The following is a 20,918-nucleotide window of genomic DNA, read 5'->3' as shown; positions in this document are numbered from 1 at the left end:
ATAATGTTACACAGTGATATAAAAACCAGTCTCGGCGGCACTGAAGTTGTGTAAAATAATAATACGTATAACAATATTATATTATTATAGTCTCGCACTCTCGAGTATTCGCGTATAAGTGAGTTGTCACTGTTGACAAATTCGTTTCATCACGACTTAAGCTGCGTGTAGTTAATTTATGCATACTATTATTATTATTATACCGTTGTAACCGTTATTGGCGATAAAAAGACGAACATCGTAAATACGATGACGTTAATCCGATTTGAACCGTAAAAACTGCAATTGAAACAACAATGACTTGAAAACTTACTATCTTGAGCAATGGTGCACATTCATAATAATAGTAATAACATGGAAATAATAATATAATCGTTAGTAATTGCAACGATGATACATTAGAACTCGGTCCTGCTAAAATAATATAATATATTTATATATTATTTATAAAATGATATTGCAGCGAAATTTGAACGAAAATAAGAACTTTTTTGTTTAACTTTTAAAATTACAGAGAAGTGTTAGAGAAACACATTGTAGGTGTCCACCCGCGCTTAAATTTTTGTCACTACCTCTATAAAAATTCGAAAATATATTGTTATTAAAATATATAAAATATATAAAAAAAAATGGCTGTTCAACGATCGTACCGTATGCGATTTACTTACCGTGTTTGACAGCTCTGTTTTTGGACTTCGAAAGATGAAAGTATCTGTATAGATGGATTAAATTTACCGGTTAAATATCATATTCGGTCCATTTTTAAAGTTATATACACCTAAACTTATCCTTTCGCCCGCATCGTTTGATTTTATACAAATATTTACATTTTGTTATTACAAGCTTTTAAAAACTTAACACAAACTTCATCGTTAAAAATAATTTTATGTAATATTCATCTAAATTATCATTTTGAAAAACAAATATATAATTTAACCTAACTTAACACCAACAACGCACAAGTTTTTCGAGCACTAAACATAGTTTACTAGTTAAGGGTATATTAAAACGATGTAATAAATTTTTTTTTCGGTAACTCGATCGAATGTATCATCATACCCCACTCCTGTCCCCTTTCGACAGTATGTGTGTAATCCGCTCAAGGAACTTATACGTAACAATAAAACGAAATACGATAGTAATAAAAATAATATTATAGGTATAGGAGGTATACGACACGTTTTGTGTTGTATATATATTATATTATACATATACATATACGCCCAGCGAGATAATAATATGCTTTGCTTGTATATATGATATTAAAGTGGCGCGGACGATCCGCGGCGGCAAAAGTCGAAACGCTCAGAGAATTGACCCGACTTGCGTGCAGGGTACATAATAATATGTATATAGGTATATACATATATATATGTATGTACAACTCCCCTGCTTCGCCCCACCAATCCACCGCCTCGATACCCTCCCCGGAAACGGCGGCGAAGGGCACTTGGCGCTATGTTCTTTAGCGATTTAAAACCAACCCCTCACCTCCGCCATACCGTCTCGCGCGCGTGTTCCCATGGGAACGGCCGCCCCGGAGGACATCGGGTGCTGCGGCGTAGGTGCGGCACTCGTGGCCAGCGGTGCTGAGGGTGATGCGACGGAGGGGGTTGCGGAAGACGACGACGACGACGACAACGACGACGACGTCAAGGACGCTCGCGAGCTCGCACACGATCGTCGTCGTAATACACCGCACGGGCGGCGAGGCGGCGGCGGCGTATTCCCCGGAGGCGGAATTCAAAACCCCCGAGAGGTGGAGTCGATTTTACCCTATCGTCGCCACAAAATGGGTGGCGGTGCGCTCGTTTGCAGTGTGTGCGTGTGTGTACACCTCTACCCCCCTGCATCCTGCACCCGCAGCAGTATATAATGTATATATACATGTATAATATATATATATATATATATATATTTGCCGAAAGTGCACCGCGTCACTCGCTTGTGTTTGTGCAGTGCGCTGCAAAGGCCGGCGGCTCAAACAGTATATATATATATATCCGTGTATAAGTAAGTATGTATGTATAATGTATATATAATATATGTGTGTGTGTGTGTGTGTGTGTGTGTGTGTGTGTGGGCTGCCACCGCGCGGAAAATTCTTATTATTTCGACGAAGTGCGCGCGAAAACTTCTTCGGCCAATCTAATTTACACCACGCGCGCACCGTATATATATATATATTCACCCCCCCCCCCCCCCCCACATATATATATACATACATACTCGTAAGCGCGTGCGCTCGCCTCTTTAATAATGAAAAACTTTCCGCGAGAAAATCGACGCTCGAGATTTAATAATTGACTACACGACCGCCGCGCCGCCGAATGCGCTCCGGCTGTGGCGGCGACGTCGGATCGGATAACATTCACATTCACGGTCGACCTCGCTGTATAATTTACATACGGCCAGAATTTAACAATGTTGTTTTAGTTTATCCGTCTAAATAGTGTGATGGGTTCTGTGTTATTGTGCCATAATCATAAGCCGACTAGTCGCGCATGGACGCACATTGGGTAATAGCCCACAGCGGGGGACGGGCACGGGTTGCAAACTTTGGGTTTTTAATATTTTTAAATTTTACAAAGTGTGCGATTCGTTTAAAATCAACGATAAATTCAAAAAAAAATTGAATGGAAAATTTAAGGAAATTGGAACCGGCGATTTTCTGTCACAATAATATTGTTATTGTTGTTGTCGGCGTCGTCGACAGTCGACATTCGCTATATTCCGGAGAAAAATGTTTATAAATATTCTAAAAACAGTTGCAATATAAAACACGGTCTGATATCGACACTATTACTCGTTAGTTGTTGATAGAGTATGTCTATTACACCAAGCACACTGTTATCATACGAATATTATTATCAATATCGATTATTATTATTATTTTAATTCAGAAACTATCCATGTTCATGAGAAATGGTGTTGAAACTCGAAAATCTCGTAAAAAAATAACAATTTGACGTATACTCGTATACGACTGTCAAAATACGTCCTTCGTTATAATAAATATTTTATATTATCAAACAGCTACGACCGACATGTTCTACACATTTTAGACAGCGACATATTATTAAGAGACAAATGTTACGCACAGCAGATCACGTTTAGCCCCGCTTGTTTGAAAATTAGAGTGAATCGACCTATTATGAAACTTGATGTTGAGAACATTGTATGTGTTTTTTACGATAGTTCAAATTAGTAGCAAGTTATGCGTATATAAAAAAGCGTAAATTAAAAATGTTCGTATTATCGTAAAAATCTCACAGTCAAACACGGATAATATCTTACCATCGAGTTTTATAATAGGCCAATTTACTCTAATTTTTAAACTAACGGAATTAAACGTGATCTTTTAAGCGTAAACTGAAGGAGACAACATAATATATGTGCAGAGTAGCATCCTCTTAAGTTTTAAGTACCTACCCCGGTCTTCAAAGTACGAGTACGTCTTGAATTAATATTTTAATATTTTAATGTTTATCCACACAGCACGCAGTAACAATTATTAAAATACCATGACATGTGTTTGTAAAATAACGAAATTTTTATATGGTAATAAAATTATGTTCATCTGTTCCATTAGCAAGGGTTAGGTTAGGTGCTATTTGGTCTATATAACTATATTGTATCATAATACGATGTACCTTTCAACCCGAATACAGAATGGGCAACAGTGTTTTCCTGCTTTCGTGTTTCAACTTATAAGAATTCGGCTACTTAACCTGTATTAAACATTATTATAATAGTGGTATACTGGAAGTCTGGAACATAATAATTTTGAACGAAATTACTTGATCCGATTCGGAAACGCGCGCCATAGATGTTAGCGGTTTCCCCATAAATAAGAAATAAACGAATGGAACTTATCCCTCGTGTGATATCTAACGTGTGTAATATTGTAAAATGAATAAAAACAGCTATAACGCTTTGAATTATTACCTACCATTCTTTATAACATTATACATGCGCCAAACATTAATCAATACATACAATATATACCCAATACCCAAATATTATAAATGGATAATTTTAGATATATATATATACAGAGAACTACACAGATACCTACTATATTAATTTACCTTGTTTGTTTAGTGTTTACCATAATAACCGATCGCTCACGAGTTATACAACATGATATAATAATAATAATAATAATAATAATACATTAATACCCATTTAATATTATGTACCTTTGCATCAGCCAATTCAACCATAAGTCATAACGTACACGACTGCAAAGTTACAACGCGTATAACTCGTATATATTTAGATTGTAAACATAATATTATGTTTTTTACGCCATCCTTCACTCCACTCGAGTACACCTACGACCTACTTAAAATTGCTTATGGTGATCCGCCATGCATGCTCAACCCCATTTTTTCATTTAATAATGAATTTATTCAAATTCTGGTTTTTAAGTACCTATTATACTAAGTACCATAGTTACAATTTTTTAGATTTGTATACCTTTTAAAGAGTGTTTTATGACTGTTCTATGGCGATTAATTTACTTATTTTTTTTTTTTATAAAAGAACCTTTTCTACTGTAAATTGTTAAGCAAATAATTCGTTTGAACAATTTTATGTACTTAAATTAAAATTCTAATAAGCATTTACTAGTACTTAATGATATTATTTTAATAACTAAAACACAATTAGTTTGAGTTTTGATTCATCGACAAATAATTAAAATATCAACATTTTTAAGATATTCATCTAATTCAATATTTACAAGAAAAAGTGTGCTTAAATGCGCTTAAATGACATGAAACATTTTTTTGAGTAGTTACCCATACTTGAAAAATAATTTAAAAATAGAAAGCGAATAAAATATTATCAACAATTGCATGCTACGTGAATCTCCGTGTTACACGTCGGTGTACCAATAATGTTATTATACCATCAATAGGTACATAATATTAATATACACATAATAATATAGCTTAACATTTTAATTTTTATAAATTATAAGCCAAATTGCAATTTTACGTGATAATATTTTGATGTTGTCGGTCGATAATAATCACACGGCAGTTTTGTGCGAAACCGAGTAAAATGTTTAATTTTAATTTTCAGGTGGTCATTTCGACACAAGTTACGGTTGAAGGTCCCTTGTTGGCCGTATCGGATAACATGTTCGTTCACAACAATTCAAAACACGGACGCCGAGCAAAACGTTTAGATCCAAATGACGGTATGAAAAAAAAAACCAGTACACATTTATTTAATTTTTGTCTAGAATCAGATATCAACGATATTATTATTATATTTATTTATGATTACGATCGCCCGACTTCTATAATATTAATTTTAAGAATATAATCCTAGTGTACACACTGTACTACTGTAGTACTGTAGTGCGTACGAGGATGGACGTTTTATAATAAAACCTCAACATGCATTAAAAACAATTTAATTATAGAGCGGAATATTTCGTAAGGGCAATTTCCACTGATTCTAATATTAGTGTTTCGGTAAAGGTCACTTTATATAATAATACCGTCGTCATGTGTTTCCCCGGTACGGACGACAACGCATAATAATAATAATAATAGCAATGATATTACGGGATGTTCAGATATTATTGTCATGAACGTATTTTTTCCCCGTTTTTATCGTGCAGCATAGCATTGTATAGTATTATACGCAGACAAGTTTGACGGCATAATATCAACACGACCTAATATTATTTAATAATATAATTGACTTGGAGCATGCAAAAAAAAAAATAAAATAAAAATACATACATGCACAAAAAACGTCGATAATAATAATACAATATCGCTTGGTATCTAGTATTCTAGTGATTGTTAAAAGCCGAGCAAAACGCCAGAGAAATACTAAACAGATATTCGCGAGTTTTGACGTTTTGTTTTGTTTTTCCCCCTTAAAGTGAGAGGACAAAAAAATAAATAAAACGGAAGGAAAATAAAATAAAGGGGAAAATACACATGGAGGTTGTTGTGTATGCCGGGCGACATTCTACGGAGTTTTGCGATCTAAAACTTTTTTCTTGTCCCGAATTGGTACCGCCTGATTCGGTCCACTGCATAAAACCCATTTTATACAGCGTCGCAATTGAACCGCTCCCGGCAAAAGAAATCTCTCGGTCCCGACAGCTAAGCGTAACTTCAATTCACTCCATAATAATATGTACCAGAGATAAAAAATAGTACGAAAATAGTAGAAAAAAAATATTACGTTGTCGATGGATACAACGAATAATAAAATATAATACACTATAAAAAAAGATATAATATAGTACACACACACATATATATAATATGCATTTATACGGTTTATCCCGTCTGAGGATTTTTCGATTTTTACGGCCTATCGATTGTTATTTTTATTTTTTGCTACCCCGCAATAGTCGTGGGATTTTCGAGTAAAATTACGGCCATTAGCGTTGTTTTTTCCCACCACACTCGATCGATTATTTCACTTGACACGCAGGCTGTACATTCGGTTTCTCAGAAATCGGATAAAATCACGATTACTGACTTACTGTACGGGAGAGTCTTAACAAGGACGTCTCAGCACTCGCGTGGTGTTTTCACCGCCTCACACACGTACGACGTGGTAAAATTTCGTTCACTGGATTCAATAGTATGCTGTTAGTTTTGATATAAGTGTAAAATATTGACCTATTATCAAACTCTTATGTAAGAACATTATCTGTGTTCCCTCGTTAGTTTTTACGATATTTTAATTTTGAAATTGAATTTTGAACATTTTCAAATATTAATTCTTTACAATCTCATAACTTACTTTAAAATTAAAATACTGTGAAAAACTAACGAGAGAGAACACAGATGATATTCTTGCCTAAAGGTTTAACAATATTATGTAAATTCATCCTAATATTAAAACTAACAGCATACCATAGAAACTAGTGAACGGTGCAGGGTGCGACGTCCACTTTTAAAAATCAACGTGCAGAGCCGGATTAATAAAATGAGTGGTCCTGGGCTAACATATTTTTAGGGGCCCTAATTTTAAAAATACATTTTTATACTCATATACTTATTAATATTTAGTAATTCAACAACAAAAAAAAAACATTTTCCCTTAAAAAGTAAATTTATATTAAATTATTTATTTATTAAAAATATAATTTAATTAAAATGTTAATATATAAGAAGGTAATAACGTTATAATAAACGTTGACAACGTGAATTAAAGGCCATAAATTAAAATTGTTAATATATATATATATTAACATATAATATATGTACATTAATATATATACATAGATAAATAGATCACATGATCTCCCTACTGCTTACTTGTAATATGCATTGACAAAGACCTTTAAGTCCTAAATTATTTGGATTTGGTAAGTCTAAAGACTTAATAAAAAAAATTATTGTTTAACCAAACACCTGCAGTCATTGTACGCCGAATGACGTAAGGAGTAAAATAATTTACTCAATACTTTTGGATACACTGTCGAGTGTTACTGCTGGGTAACTCCCCTCAATCAAATCACTGCCAATATATATTTTTCTTCCATATGCTTATTGTAATTAATATTTACAGATTGTATACTTTTCTAATTAGTGATTAAAAAAAATATATTTGTGGATACAATGACACATATCACATATAATTTATGATATTTTAATTTCGTTTCCGCAAACGTATGAGTTTCAATGTCATTAATTGAAAAAAAAAATCCAATCATTTATGTACCTTATATTATTGTATATTATTCCGTCTTGTTATTTAAAAGTAAACAGAAGGATAGGAATATTATATAGGTTCGTACGGAAATACAATAATAATACGTTTTTAAAGTGAAAGTTTTCTCTTGCGGCCGTCCATAATATACTCTAAAACGTCTCAAAACTTAGTTCGTCGTCGCTAGCGTACGTATAACTCGTTTTTATTTATACAATAATATACTACGTCTATGTGTATATTGTATAAATACGTTTATTATTATTTTGGCGAAATAAAAATCTCGTTTTACGCGTTAACCATATAATATGGTAGAATATTGTATATACATACAGCGTTGTTCAACTTTAAATTTGATTTTGTTTTCATCCTTTTTTTTGTTGTTGCATCTTGCAGGCATGTTTTCTCCTCTGCCCGTGGCGACACCATGCATAAAGCACATAACACCGAGCGAAGGATGGACCCACGGCGGAGCTTCGGTCACTATATTGGGTGATAATTTTTTCGACGGATTGCAAGTGGTTTTTGGCAGCAATCTAGTTTGGAGTGAAGTAATTATAAACAGAAAACTCGACACACACACACACACACACACACACACACACACACACACACACACACACACACACACACACACACACACACACACACACACACACACACACACACACACACACACACACACACACACGCACGCACGCACGCACGCACGCACGCACGCACGCATGTTTATATATAATATGTTCGTGTATTCCGGGCACGTAAGTTTAATACGATTACTATGTTTCCCTGCAGCTATTGACTCCACACGCCATACAAGTGCAAACACCGCCCAGGCCCATACCCGGCATCGTGGAGGTAACGTTGTCATATAAATCCAAACAGTTTTGCAAAGGATCTCCCGGCAGATTCGCGTACATATGTAAGTGTATTCACTGAAAATTGTTGTAAATCAATAACAGTAACTCGCGTATTTCAAAAAATAAAAAACGTTTCGGAATATCTCCGATGCTGCTGATAGTAATATTGTATAAGCAACTTGATCGTAGCAAATCGTCATTATAATATTGTTGATAGAAAATATTATATTTATCATTTTAGCACTCAGTGAACCGACCATCGACTACGGTTTCCAAAGACTACAAAAATTTGTACCCAGATATCCAGGTGATCCCGAAAAACTGCCAAAGGTAAATCAAATTTACGCACTTATATTAAATATTATGACAGTTAATATAGGTAAATCCTTGTTAACAAAACATTGTTATTTAGTCGGATCGTGCTCTTTATAAAGTTTAGTTTATGCGATAGACTTGATATTATATAATATTCATCATATTATTTAATAATTATATTAGCATTTTTAAAAATTATCGATCAGGTTTTATTGTACTTATGTGAAATGTGGAATGAGTAAATGAATTTAATTATAAAAAGTTAATTCGTTCATGTAGGTACTGCAAGATCTGCAGCTAATATAGATCGACATGTCAACCTGTAATCATATCTTTCATGTTAAATATTACTCTTCTCATTCAACTTATTGTGCTAATTTGTGTGGATTGTTTGTCAAAAAATAAATAAATGTTCCTATGGAAGTTTTTGCTTACTAAAGGTTATGCAATCCATCATGAAAAAATAATTTTACCGATACCAATTAAAGTACCTACATATTAATTCTAAAAAAAAAAAATGCACTTATTATATTATTAAAACGATACGATATGGTTATTATAAATATGACGAGAACAACACGCCGTGCTCAGAATTCATAATAATTCGATGTTTATAATCACACACGTTATAATGTGGTATTTTCGCAGGAAGTGATCCTGAAGCGGGCCGCGGATTTAGCGGAAGCACTTTATACGATGCCCCGGAACAATCAACTGTCACTATCGCTGCCCAGGTCGCCGTGCTCGCGGGACAGGGACGGCAACAACATGTCGACGACGGCGGGGCCGGTGGGCACGGGATTCAATCCGTACACCGGACAGCTGGCGGTAACCGTTCACGACCACGGTGCGACTGGTCAATGGAACGACGGTGAGTGCTGTAATGATATCATATTATTATTATTATAAGTTATTAGTTTATTGATTTCGTATATAATCATAACTATTCCAAAACGGTGTCTTAAAGTGTCTTACCGACCAGTGATCAAGGGTGATAAATGATAATTTAGAGGGTAAAAATGGAAAATAGTGAAGAAATCCCTGCACAAAGTTCAAACCTACCGGCCGGGGTAGGATTATGCACTTGCATTGAAATTATATTTATATTTTTTGTTCGTTATCTACACGTGGGGTGGACGATTCTCAATTTTATTCCGACATAGGTGTGTGCAATGAATTATTATATATGTTATATAGAAAAACTGTGAAATCAAGTTATGTTTAAATATAAAAAAACATTAGATTTTCAATAGAAATAAATTGAATATAATGAGGCCACTCTAGCTGGTTCTCTGGTTTTATAATGATAATTAAATTAAATTATTCTCCTTTGAGTGATAGCTATAAAAGCTTATAAATTATAAATAATTAATTTATTACGATCTGTAGTATTTTAACTTTAGTACCTATCTATTATGTGATATCAGTATCGTATATATCTATTATTAAGGTATTGATTTTTATTCAAAAATATTTATTGAATATTTATTGAATATATCTTATATGTTGCCCTCTGGCCCGTGGTACCTCTCTATATTTCATACTCGAAGATGCAAACTTATAAAAAAAACACTATTTATACTGTTTTCGGCTGACCGTATTTTCGTCAAAATTTTTCGCCTCTGCTACTCCACCAAATGCAACAAAAAAAAAAAACCAAACTTGTTCAGCGTGCAGTCGTGAATTTACTATCTAATAATATAAAATAGGTTTATTCGAACATTTAACTCACAACCTAAATACTTAATCCACAGACCAAAAGTTACCATTGAGTCGTATAAAGTTCTCAATAAGCAAAAAACAAAAAACATTGTATTATGTTCGTAACATAAGACACGACACTGACGCATGACGAACAATAATCATATACCTAATAATATAATAATCGAACGAATTTAATATTATAGTATTAAAATATTTTCGGATTTACAAACTCGTATAGTCGTATTTAAAGAAAAGTTTACGTTATGATGGTATTGGTAATGGTATTGGCCCCTGACACACAATCTTTACTGTTATCTATGATACCGTTTTGAAACGTTTAGCAATTTTATATTACCCATATCCTTGTCCACCTACTCCGGCCAAGTGTTTTTCTTTTTTTATTTTAATACGAAAACCCATTGCATTATCCACAGACGATTACGGACGTGGCCAGAGCAGCAGCGTGTCGCCCCGAGGCGGCGGTTATGGGTCCAGCGCATCGACACCGCACTCAACCAACGGCACGAACGGAAGCACGTACATAAATCCACCGCCGACCAGCGGTGGTGGCGGCGGTGGCGGCGGCGGTGGAGGAGGTGGTGGTGGAAGTGGCGGTGGTGGAGGTGGCGGAAACCCGTCCAATTCCGGCCCCAACAACAATAACGGAGGAAATTCTGGTTACAACGGTTCCACCATGCCAAACACCACGTCGGCCGCGTCGTCCGTTCAGCTGACCAACATGAACTCACCCACGGCCACCTCGCACCCATCGCTTTTCAATTCTTCCTCGAGTGAGTACAAACGAAACGACGACAATGTTATTATACGATACTATAATATAGAACAGCGAGCTTGCTGGTTGTGATTTGCCAGTTTTACATTTTTATGTGGTATACAATGTGTCACTTGAATGATAAGTGATAGTTATAGTTGCGCACCCTGCACTGAATGCAAAGAAGATAATATCTTATATTACAGAGGAGGATATGAGCAAATATACCAGACATTGGTAAAATACTTTTTAAAAGTATACCTATTTCAAATACTTAAAAATGTATTCCAAATATTTTTCGAATATTTTTTTTTTAGTAGGTAGATTTTGTGATTTTTTATTAGATTTTAATAATTATATGTTATTTTCAATTCAGTGTTTAAACATGAACATTGTAACAAATTCGATAATACACACCTATCTGGCAATCTATTTCTGTGATTTTTATTCTTTATTATAACTTTATCAATATTACGTGTGATGCATAGGCGTGCGCAGGATTTTGTGTCGGGTGCAGCATACATTTTTAACCGGCCCTAATGAACAATAAGCAGCCTACTTATTTCCTTAATAAAAATCGGGGTTCCCCCCCCCCCGAATTCGCTGCACTGGTTGGATGGTTAATGCGCAATTGTCATTGTTGACTGTTGTTGTTTCTGCAGTGTCTGTAATCTAGTGTACGTCGAATTTCTCCAATATTACCCATTTATTTTTAGACTTGAATTGATAAAATAATATTATTATTTTTCATTTGAATAACGCTGAACATATTTTATATTTTTAAATTATAAACTCAATAATATGTTTAAAATTATTCGTTCTATATTATAATATCATTCCATATATTTTTTTACCAGCCCACTAAATCCAATATAAATTGTCAGGTGCAGCGAGAGCAGCATTCGCTGCACCCGTGCGCACGCCTATGGTGTAATGTGTGAAAAGAAAGTGTGATTTTTAACTTTTTGATGAAACTAGGTCCATTATGTTTATTGAAAAAAAGAAATTGTTTTTACATAATATAGTTTCAATAATCGGCATAATAATTTTTATTATATTGAAATATTATTATTATTTTCTAGTTTCAATTTTTAACATCTGACTTTCAAAAATTAATAATATTATTTCCCTTAACTTTTTTTTTGTGTACGTCTCTGATAGTAGCCAACGTAATATTATTAGTGATTATTGCCATCATCCATTTTACAATCGATCCACTAACACTCTTCGGTATGTTTCCTACAATAATTTATAATTTATTTACAAACGATTTTTACAAAAAAATTCATGGACGACACTTTATGTGCATGTCGTCGTTATAATCATATTCTTCCTATAGTAGATAATAATATCATAATTAATAATTTAATAATTGCATTGTAATATCATTTTATCGATCATCATCACAACGTGTGATTTTTTTATTATAAATTTATTATAATTTTACTTTTGTTACAGGAATGGGCACTTTGGTTACATCTCCGTTCGCAATGAATCCGTTCGCTCTACCTAACTGCAACGGACAGCCGTACGCCACAAGCCCGTTAATCAGCTCGTCTGCGAAGTAAAAATATTCAAAATACGATGCGCTTTTAAAGTAGTGTCGATTATGTTTACTAGTAGTTGTCAAACTTAATCGACTACACACCGATTCAGGAACACGACACTTCCGCATAATAGATTTACAATACGCATTGTTATTATTAAAATCATTTAATCATTTATTATTACTATTGTTATTATAATTATTATTATTACAGTCCGGATTTTTATTCTGCGAGCACACTTAAAATAATATGTTAGTATAACCGATCAATTAAATGTAACGATAAAGTTACCGAAAAAAATTAAATTATTCGTTATTTAAACTCAAAAACAACTTTCATATTATGTGTTTATTCTTTAAGAGTAGGTGTAACAATATAACTACTGTTAAATATATTTTTGAACTGTAGCATTGCAATATACGTGATTAAATCGTTATTGACGTTTTAAATAAAATCTTCGGATCAGTGCGTTTGAATGAAAATAATTATTGTAGCTTTAAAAAAAAAATCTGTTACCGATCTCATTTATATAATTGAATATAGGTACTTATTGTTATTAATTAATGTTATTAATTATTTTATCGTAATATCATATAATATGAAATGTAAACAGTTTATAATATACGCATAATGAATAAAATCACGAAAAATCCGGACAATAATAAATTACTTATTATTATTGACGGCATAATAATAATTGTTGTCACGTCAAATTTTGACTAACATATTATTATGTCATAAATACAAATAATAATAAAAATAAAAATGTCAAATTTTAATAAATTTCGATAACACTATTTTTGTATAAATATATATATATATATATATACACACACTGTATTTAGAAATCCTATTGTAAACTATATTCTATTTCTTTTAATCTAATATTATTATACTATTATTATATGTTGTATAATAATACATATTTTTCATTGTTTGTTTCTTTTTATTTTCAAAATATTTTGTTGTTCTTTTTATTGATGTATGTAAGTTTTGTTTTGTGTATAGTTTCAATGTCTTTTTTTTAAATGAACTATGATTTTTTTTATTTAGTCTAATAATTGTAAAAATACCTATATATCGACTTAAGTTGAAATTTCCTCGCAAAATTACTTATTATATCGCAGTAACCCGAAGCGAATGTAATACATTTTAGAACACAATACCTTATGAATGAAATAATTTATATATTATATTGTATATTATGTATACAATATTATTATTATTTTTTATTTATTTTGAAAATTTGACCCACTAATTATAATAATTTCCCATGTTTTAAAATATTGTTACTTCGATATAAATATAATTCGGTATGGTCTTGTATTATATTATCTAATAATATCGTCCTTAACGATTGAAACAATTACATATCATACGAGCTTTGTTCGCTCTATACAATTTATGTAAAAAAAAAAAAAATATGAAAAAATACTATTGTTATTATTTAGTGTATATATATTATATATTATTCATAAATATATATAACAATATATATTATATATAATTTTATATTATATAAACACTTTAGTTTCTTATCAGCTTCTGTAATTAGTACAGCGTCTTATAACATAATATAAATTATAAATCATAATAATATTATATATTCCTAGACTGCCACTTTTTTGGTTGTATAAAATTGTTTTCATTGTACATATCTAATTATATACATCAGTAATAATATAATATTGTATATATATATTTATATATGTATACCTACTCTAAAACTTTTGTTCAACGTTTATTATTACTATTCGATCATGTAAGTAACATTTATTTATTTTTTTGATTTTTGAGATTAAAAAGAGACTAGCAACCAACCATTTTCTCATTGATTTGTGTTTTATAGTATTGACTATTTTATATTTATGTCGTTCAACTTATGCTACTGAAATCATTGCGCAGCTTAGAACCGCTCCCTGTTGGCTGTATCATCTATTCATCTGTGTTCCTTTTCCCTATATTTCTTCTATTTTTGGATCTCATTTGATTCACGTCGTCAGTAACTATAGTAAGTTATCCCTTTAGCCCGTAGATCAAGTACCCCCTCCACATATTTTCAACGTGTGAAATAATTAGTTATGAATTATGAAGCCGACATTATACAAATACAAATGCAATATTGCTGTGCAACAATGTATCTAACTTAATTGTTATGTTATGTTTATTTTTTTGTTTATTCTTTGACAGCAATAAACAAATAAATACAAATTTACATGTGTTTGTTTACAGCAGCCGACAATGACAAAATAAAATAAAATAAAGTGCGTTTTGTGGACAGCGGATAGCATCAAATACCATTGCTGCATGTATGCATGATAAGAAGGCGTTATTAAGTTATGAGGTGGGGACTACAACTAAAAAAAAAAAATGTTTATACAGGTTTCGAGTAACTCCCCACTTTAGAGGTCGGCATTGCGACCATTATTAGAAGTGCACGAATCAGGACCAGAGAGGTCGGGTGCTTGATATTTGATAATAATATTTTGAAATTTTTTTTCTCCTCGAACAACTTTCATTTATATAGCATACGACATTGCAGCGAGTTATTTAAAATAATAGATTATTTAAAAAATAATTATGTAATAGATAAATATCCATAATATTATGTATCAATATTTAATACATTGTTGACGTATTTGCTATTCACAAAATATATTTACTACAATTTAGAGGTAATGCATGTACTATATTATAATAATCTATTACGATAGAAATGTACAATGTAATCATAACAAAAAATATAGCAATGCTATTAAATTTAATATTTTCAAAAAAAAAGTATTATGTATTATATACATTTTCATCTTGCAATGTTTGATAAAAAATTAATGTTCAGTTCGTATAATATTATATTGATAATTCTCCCTCAAATTTATATAAGGTATATAAGTTGTTTACATGTACCTAATTTTAATTATTATTGTTTCCACTGTTAAATTTTTTAGTAAACAATAGTTCACAATTATTAATGCACTAAAATTGAAAATTAATTGTTATTTTTTTCAATCTAAAAAATGATAAAATGTGCATTTGTGGAATAATGAATGAATAATTTCAAAAATAAACTTATCTACAAGTATTGCGATGATTCCGGGGCCCCGTGAGAATGGTGAGTGCTGCAGTGTTGCAAATGTTATTAATCCTATGATTTTTTTTTACACCTAAAGCAAAATATAAAATATTGGTTTCCTATATTATAGTAAATTAAACATTATAAATATCTTACTATTTGACACCCTTTAGAAATGGTACCCGTAGGCAAGTAACTCCCTTGTGGACTCAACATCCAGACTCTGATGAATTATAAAGCTTAGAATACAATTCCTAGAGGCGAGACTTGATTATTAAATCTACAGCCTTTGGAACTATATATGCAGTTATCCCAACTATATACTGTAATGATTGGATCGCGACTGAAATCCTTTGGCTTTCAAAATTAAACCCCGAGGTTGAAAAAGTCACCAGGAAAGTGTACATTCAAATTCGTTACCATCACTTACCAGCTTTATCTTACCTATCTTTAGTGTATAGTGGTCAGCGGTAATTCAATTATATATTACCTATATAATATTGTTTTACTTTGACTCATTTTAGTATTATACATTTACGTTAAGGTTAACAATTTAACATCATATTACTACAGAATTGCATTCTGATTTTGACGCTGCTTTCGAATACTTGTTCTTATACATTCAACACCTCTCACTCAACTCACAACAACGACTTAACTCTATCTCTCTCTTACTGTAGCCAGTTAAGTTCTAGTCATTAATTTTATTTTACTCTTATTCTTAACCTTAATGATAATTTTATCATATTATTTGTTACTACCTTCGGGCTTATCCTGTACTCCCATATATATATAACGATCGACCAATCGGCGTAGGTTAGTTGTATTTTTTAGCTAAAAAATCTTATGAATGGCGAGGAATGAGGATGGCTATATAGATATATGGCAATGGTCTGCATGCAGGCGCGAACTGTGTGAATTTCTTGAGTGTTGGCGAGCTGCAGCATCCTTTGTCCTAAAATATATTTGATCTAATATTATACAATTTTGTTTGAATAATTGTAGTAACTTGGTACCTATTTACGTTTTTTATGTATTTTCAATATTTTACACATAATCTACATATTTTTTATTTGCCCCAAACAAACATTTTTGTTATTTGCCCTTTAAATTATGTAGCATCCCGTTCCCTTTTTTACCAGTCCGCGCCTGGCTATGGCTATAGAAATATGCGTTTTATTATTTAATATGCTTTCCTATCTAATATCGGCGTTGCCACCGCCGTTGCCCATACCACAAACATTTCGTACACGAATTATTACTACTTTATGAATTGAAAATTCACCAAAGTCGTCACAGGTACAACCAATCGCAGAATTATGCGCGTGCGTTAACCTAGATCCCCGACAATATGAATTACAAATCTCACCCAGTTATAATTTTTAATTTTATTATTACGATTTCAGTTTAATATCGTACGAGTTTTAGAACGCTGTCGTGTCCTGCATTCGGTGTGCATTATTAATTAATTATTACATCGTAAATTGAATTGTATCCTCCTCCTTCTCCTCCTCTTCCTCCGTATCTGCACATACGGATAATGTACACACACATAAGTATAAAAAAAAATTATCGGCAGGATTTGTTTGTTTATTCGCCTGACGCAGTCGTGGTCGCCGTCTTCGTTATTGCGGTACTCGCGCAGTGGCTGGGAATACGTACACGCTCCCCAGAACATCGAAATGGGAAATTGAGATTAATTTCAATTATACGCTCGAGAATCACGGGAGACCATCATGCAACCACACGCACCCGATTAGTTTGCTCTCTCGTCCCCATATCGTTTACCATATGTCCTACCCCCCGCCGCCGACTCGCGGCAGTCAAGTATTTGTTTTGGCCTCTTCGGATACGGAGTTTTTTTTTTTCATCACATATGTATATCGGTGTATTATATACGTTTGATTTTTTAACAACCTTTGCTCTTCTCAACCCCTCCAATCGCACTCACACACACATACACACACACACACACTATGCACTTCCGTATTACATACGAGTGTAGGAAACATGCGGGTGTGTGTTTATGCATTGTTATATAGGTACCTATACGAAACGAGCGTACTAACATCGATGACGGCTATTTTATTATTATTGTGTACAATAATGTACCACTTCACACACACACGCACACACATTGCATACTCCCGCGCTTAATATCAATCGTGGTTTTTATTTTTAATTCCTGCCCGCGGTGGTAGCCATTTATTTTATCCTACCTACTCACTGCTCGTCACTATAGTCGTCATTGGCGGCCAATTTATTTGTTCGGGCTATGGGAAGTCCATCGATCGCTTCAGTTGGGGTTTTTTTCGTTTTTCCGTAATATTTTGTTACGTATTAACGATAAAGATAGCAGGCATATTATTATTATCTTAAATCCGATAGCGATCGTTCTTGCCATCGACCACGTGGAGGATGTGAGGTTCGTAGAAGGTGGGCACAAAATAATATTATAATAAATAATAATTATCTTAAAAGACGATGCGCATTGAAAAGACTAATTCATAAATAATAATAATAATAATATTGTAATATTGACTGTATATAATATTTATTGTATTATAATTTATAATAATATACGTCCGTGATTGCAGATAGTGGCTAGTGGCTTGTGGCTACAACGTAGTGCGACGATTACAACGAAAATCGATAAGGCTGACGGTTCGAGTAAATCGTACTAAAAATAAAATTCGTGCACAAGGCCACTAACGAGTTTGTGCCCGACAACGCCATAATAATAATTTCTGTCGACAAATGCGGCAAAATCTACTGCCGTTGGACCATAGATATTAAATAATGGATAGGCCATGGCTATATTAATAAAATAGAGGGCATTGCGCCGGAATGGGGAAGGAGAAGACTGATTCTTATCGTATTTTATCGTACATATTTATGATGAGACCTCCGACAGAATGAGAGGTAACGATAAAAATCAGACTTCTATAATTCCAAAATATTTTCATGTTCGTTCTCGTATGTGAAGCATTAATGGTCTGTCCATTCTTTGATATCTATGTGTTGGACACAACAGATAAATTATTGTGATTGCCGCCTATAAAAAACATTAGAGTTCGCAAACTAAGTACGTGTCGTAGACTTGTAGGTAAGAACGCCCGCATTCTAACCTTTATTTTTATTACGATAATAATATTGTCGAATTCATATTTATACCAACTAAATATTTTTATAGAATTTAGGAAATAATTAATTTTAAATTAATTTATAATTTAGTGAAAATTTTTAAATAAATGTATTTATTTTTCAAATTTTTAGGTAGGGCACGTGCCCGTATAAACCATAGCACGAGTCACGGCCGCAATCGATGTGGACAACGTAATCTCGCGTGATACAGGACAGAATGGACTGATAATAATAATACAGATGACTAGTTGAGTCATATTCTCATATTATTATATTTAAATTAATTTTATGTCACGCAATGTATTACATATTATTATACATAATCTAAAATCGTATTATATGTCATTATTATTATTGTGACGTACGCGCCACGAGTGCGAATGAATATGTATGAATGAAAATCGAAAGCGAGGGCTCTAACCGCTATATTATACATACTATCTATGTATCTATACGGCCGAAGTAGAATAATTTCGCACTCGTCGCGCCAACCGGTCTGAATATTATACAACAATAATAAGCCTATAATAGGCTTCGGTTTTTTGAAAAAATTAAATTTCTAACCGCGCATCGTCGTCGACAACGCTCAGGGCCAATTATGTTATTAATACCATTTTCATCATGCACTAGCTACCTATCCGGTCGAAATTAATTAATTTACGCATCATTATAACAGACTCATTGTGCATTATAATATGATTATTGTACCCTTATAAAATTTCGCTGTGATAATGATCCTGACGAGTGAAAATCGTAATATTATTGTCACACAACAATTATTATCCCGGTCACAGTATAATGAACGATACGATTTTTATATAAAAATGCAAAACTGTTTTTTATTCATAGTATTTTTTAATCAATGGTGAAATCTATTGTACAATAATTGTGTTCAGGAAATCTCCATAGTACAACTATGGAAATAATAGGAATTGGAATATTACCATATCAGTCATCAGAAAATACGTGTTCGCGATGACGTTTGTGGTTCACGCGTATGACGAGAACGAGCCGCATGTCTTCATCAGGGTTATTTGTATACGATTCCAGTATCCAATCCCATTTCCCAGATTTTCTCCATTCTGCAATATCATAACTCAAGTCATTTAATTATTATGTGTGTAAGGTGGTGAGTATGGAAGTAATGTTCAATATAAATGTATAATAAAACTATATATAGAAAGGTATATCTTAATGTTCCACTTTAATGTAATTCTAGAACTGTCGAATAAATAATTCAATGCATTTTTTTTTGTTCTGATGTATTACGCTAGTTGATTTTTTATTATAACTATTTGTATATAAAATATAGTAACAATGTTGTTGTGTGTATGCGGTATGGTAATATAATTATAATATGAGTGTATTGCCATATCACGCCTATGAGTTATGACTATAATATAGAAAAATATTGATGTTTTATAATAAATTAGTAAATGTATTACAATTATTTTGCTATTTTTCTACTAGCAGGATAAAATTAATTTAATACATGTAATAGATCTATCTAATGCATATAAATAGACAATTTAATTTTATGTAATTAATTTGAAATAGTTTGAAAATCGTGTATATTTTTAACAACCTACATGTTTTCTACTACCTATTTTATTAAACATTTTCATGGCGTTTTGTTACGTTAAGAGATGGGAAAGTTAGTTTAGAAGCCAATTGCCAAGTTTTAAGTAATAAATAGTTGCAGTTTACACTAAAATTGTGTATCTACTACAGTGGCAGATTTAAGGGGGGCCCGAAGGGCCTCGGCCCCCCCATTGGCATAAGTTAGGTTTTATTATTTTGAATAC

The 20,918-nt window shown here is 32.6% G+C and overlaps 1 protein-coding gene across 2 annotated transcripts in view; it reads left to right on the top strand.

Annotated features, from left to right (window-relative positions):
- The window catches only part of LOC107169878 (EBF transcription factor knot), an 88,610-nt gene extending 75,620 nt beyond the window's left edge, over positions 1–12,990 (top strand). Inside the window, exons 8-14 of one of the 2 annotated variants that reach the window (XM_089216569.1) lie at positions 5,092–5,209; positions 8,095–8,249; positions 8,494–8,620; positions 8,800–8,888; positions 9,522–9,753; positions 11,012–11,368; positions 12,808–12,990. In XM_089216569.1, the coding sequence (XP_089072695.1) occupies positions 5,092–5,209; positions 8,095–8,249; positions 8,494–8,620; positions 8,800–8,888; positions 9,522–9,753; positions 11,012–11,368; positions 12,808–12,917 (1,188 nt within the window). In that variant the 3' untranslated portion in view covers positions 12,918–12,990. The remainder of the gene's footprint in view (positions 1–5,091; positions 5,210–8,094; positions 8,250–8,493; positions 8,621–8,799; positions 8,889–9,521; positions 9,754–11,011; positions 11,369–12,807) is intronic. The other variant, XM_089216571.1, reaches the window with a different exon arrangement.
- The last annotated feature ends 7,928 nt before the right edge of the window (positions 12,991–20,918 follow it).

This window comes from Diuraphis noxia, unplaced genomic scaffold (genome assembly GCF_037042655.1).
Source record: "Diuraphis noxia isolate RWA-SAM2 unplaced genomic scaffold, SU_Dnox_SAM2 contig0001, whole genome shotgun sequence".
In the NCBI taxonomy this organism is placed as follows: domain Eukaryota; kingdom Metazoa; phylum Arthropoda; class Insecta; order Hemiptera; family Aphididae; genus Diuraphis; species Diuraphis noxia.
The sequence above is the reverse complement of the archived record's forward strand: the minus strand, read 5'-3'. Positions and strand labels throughout refer to the sequence as shown.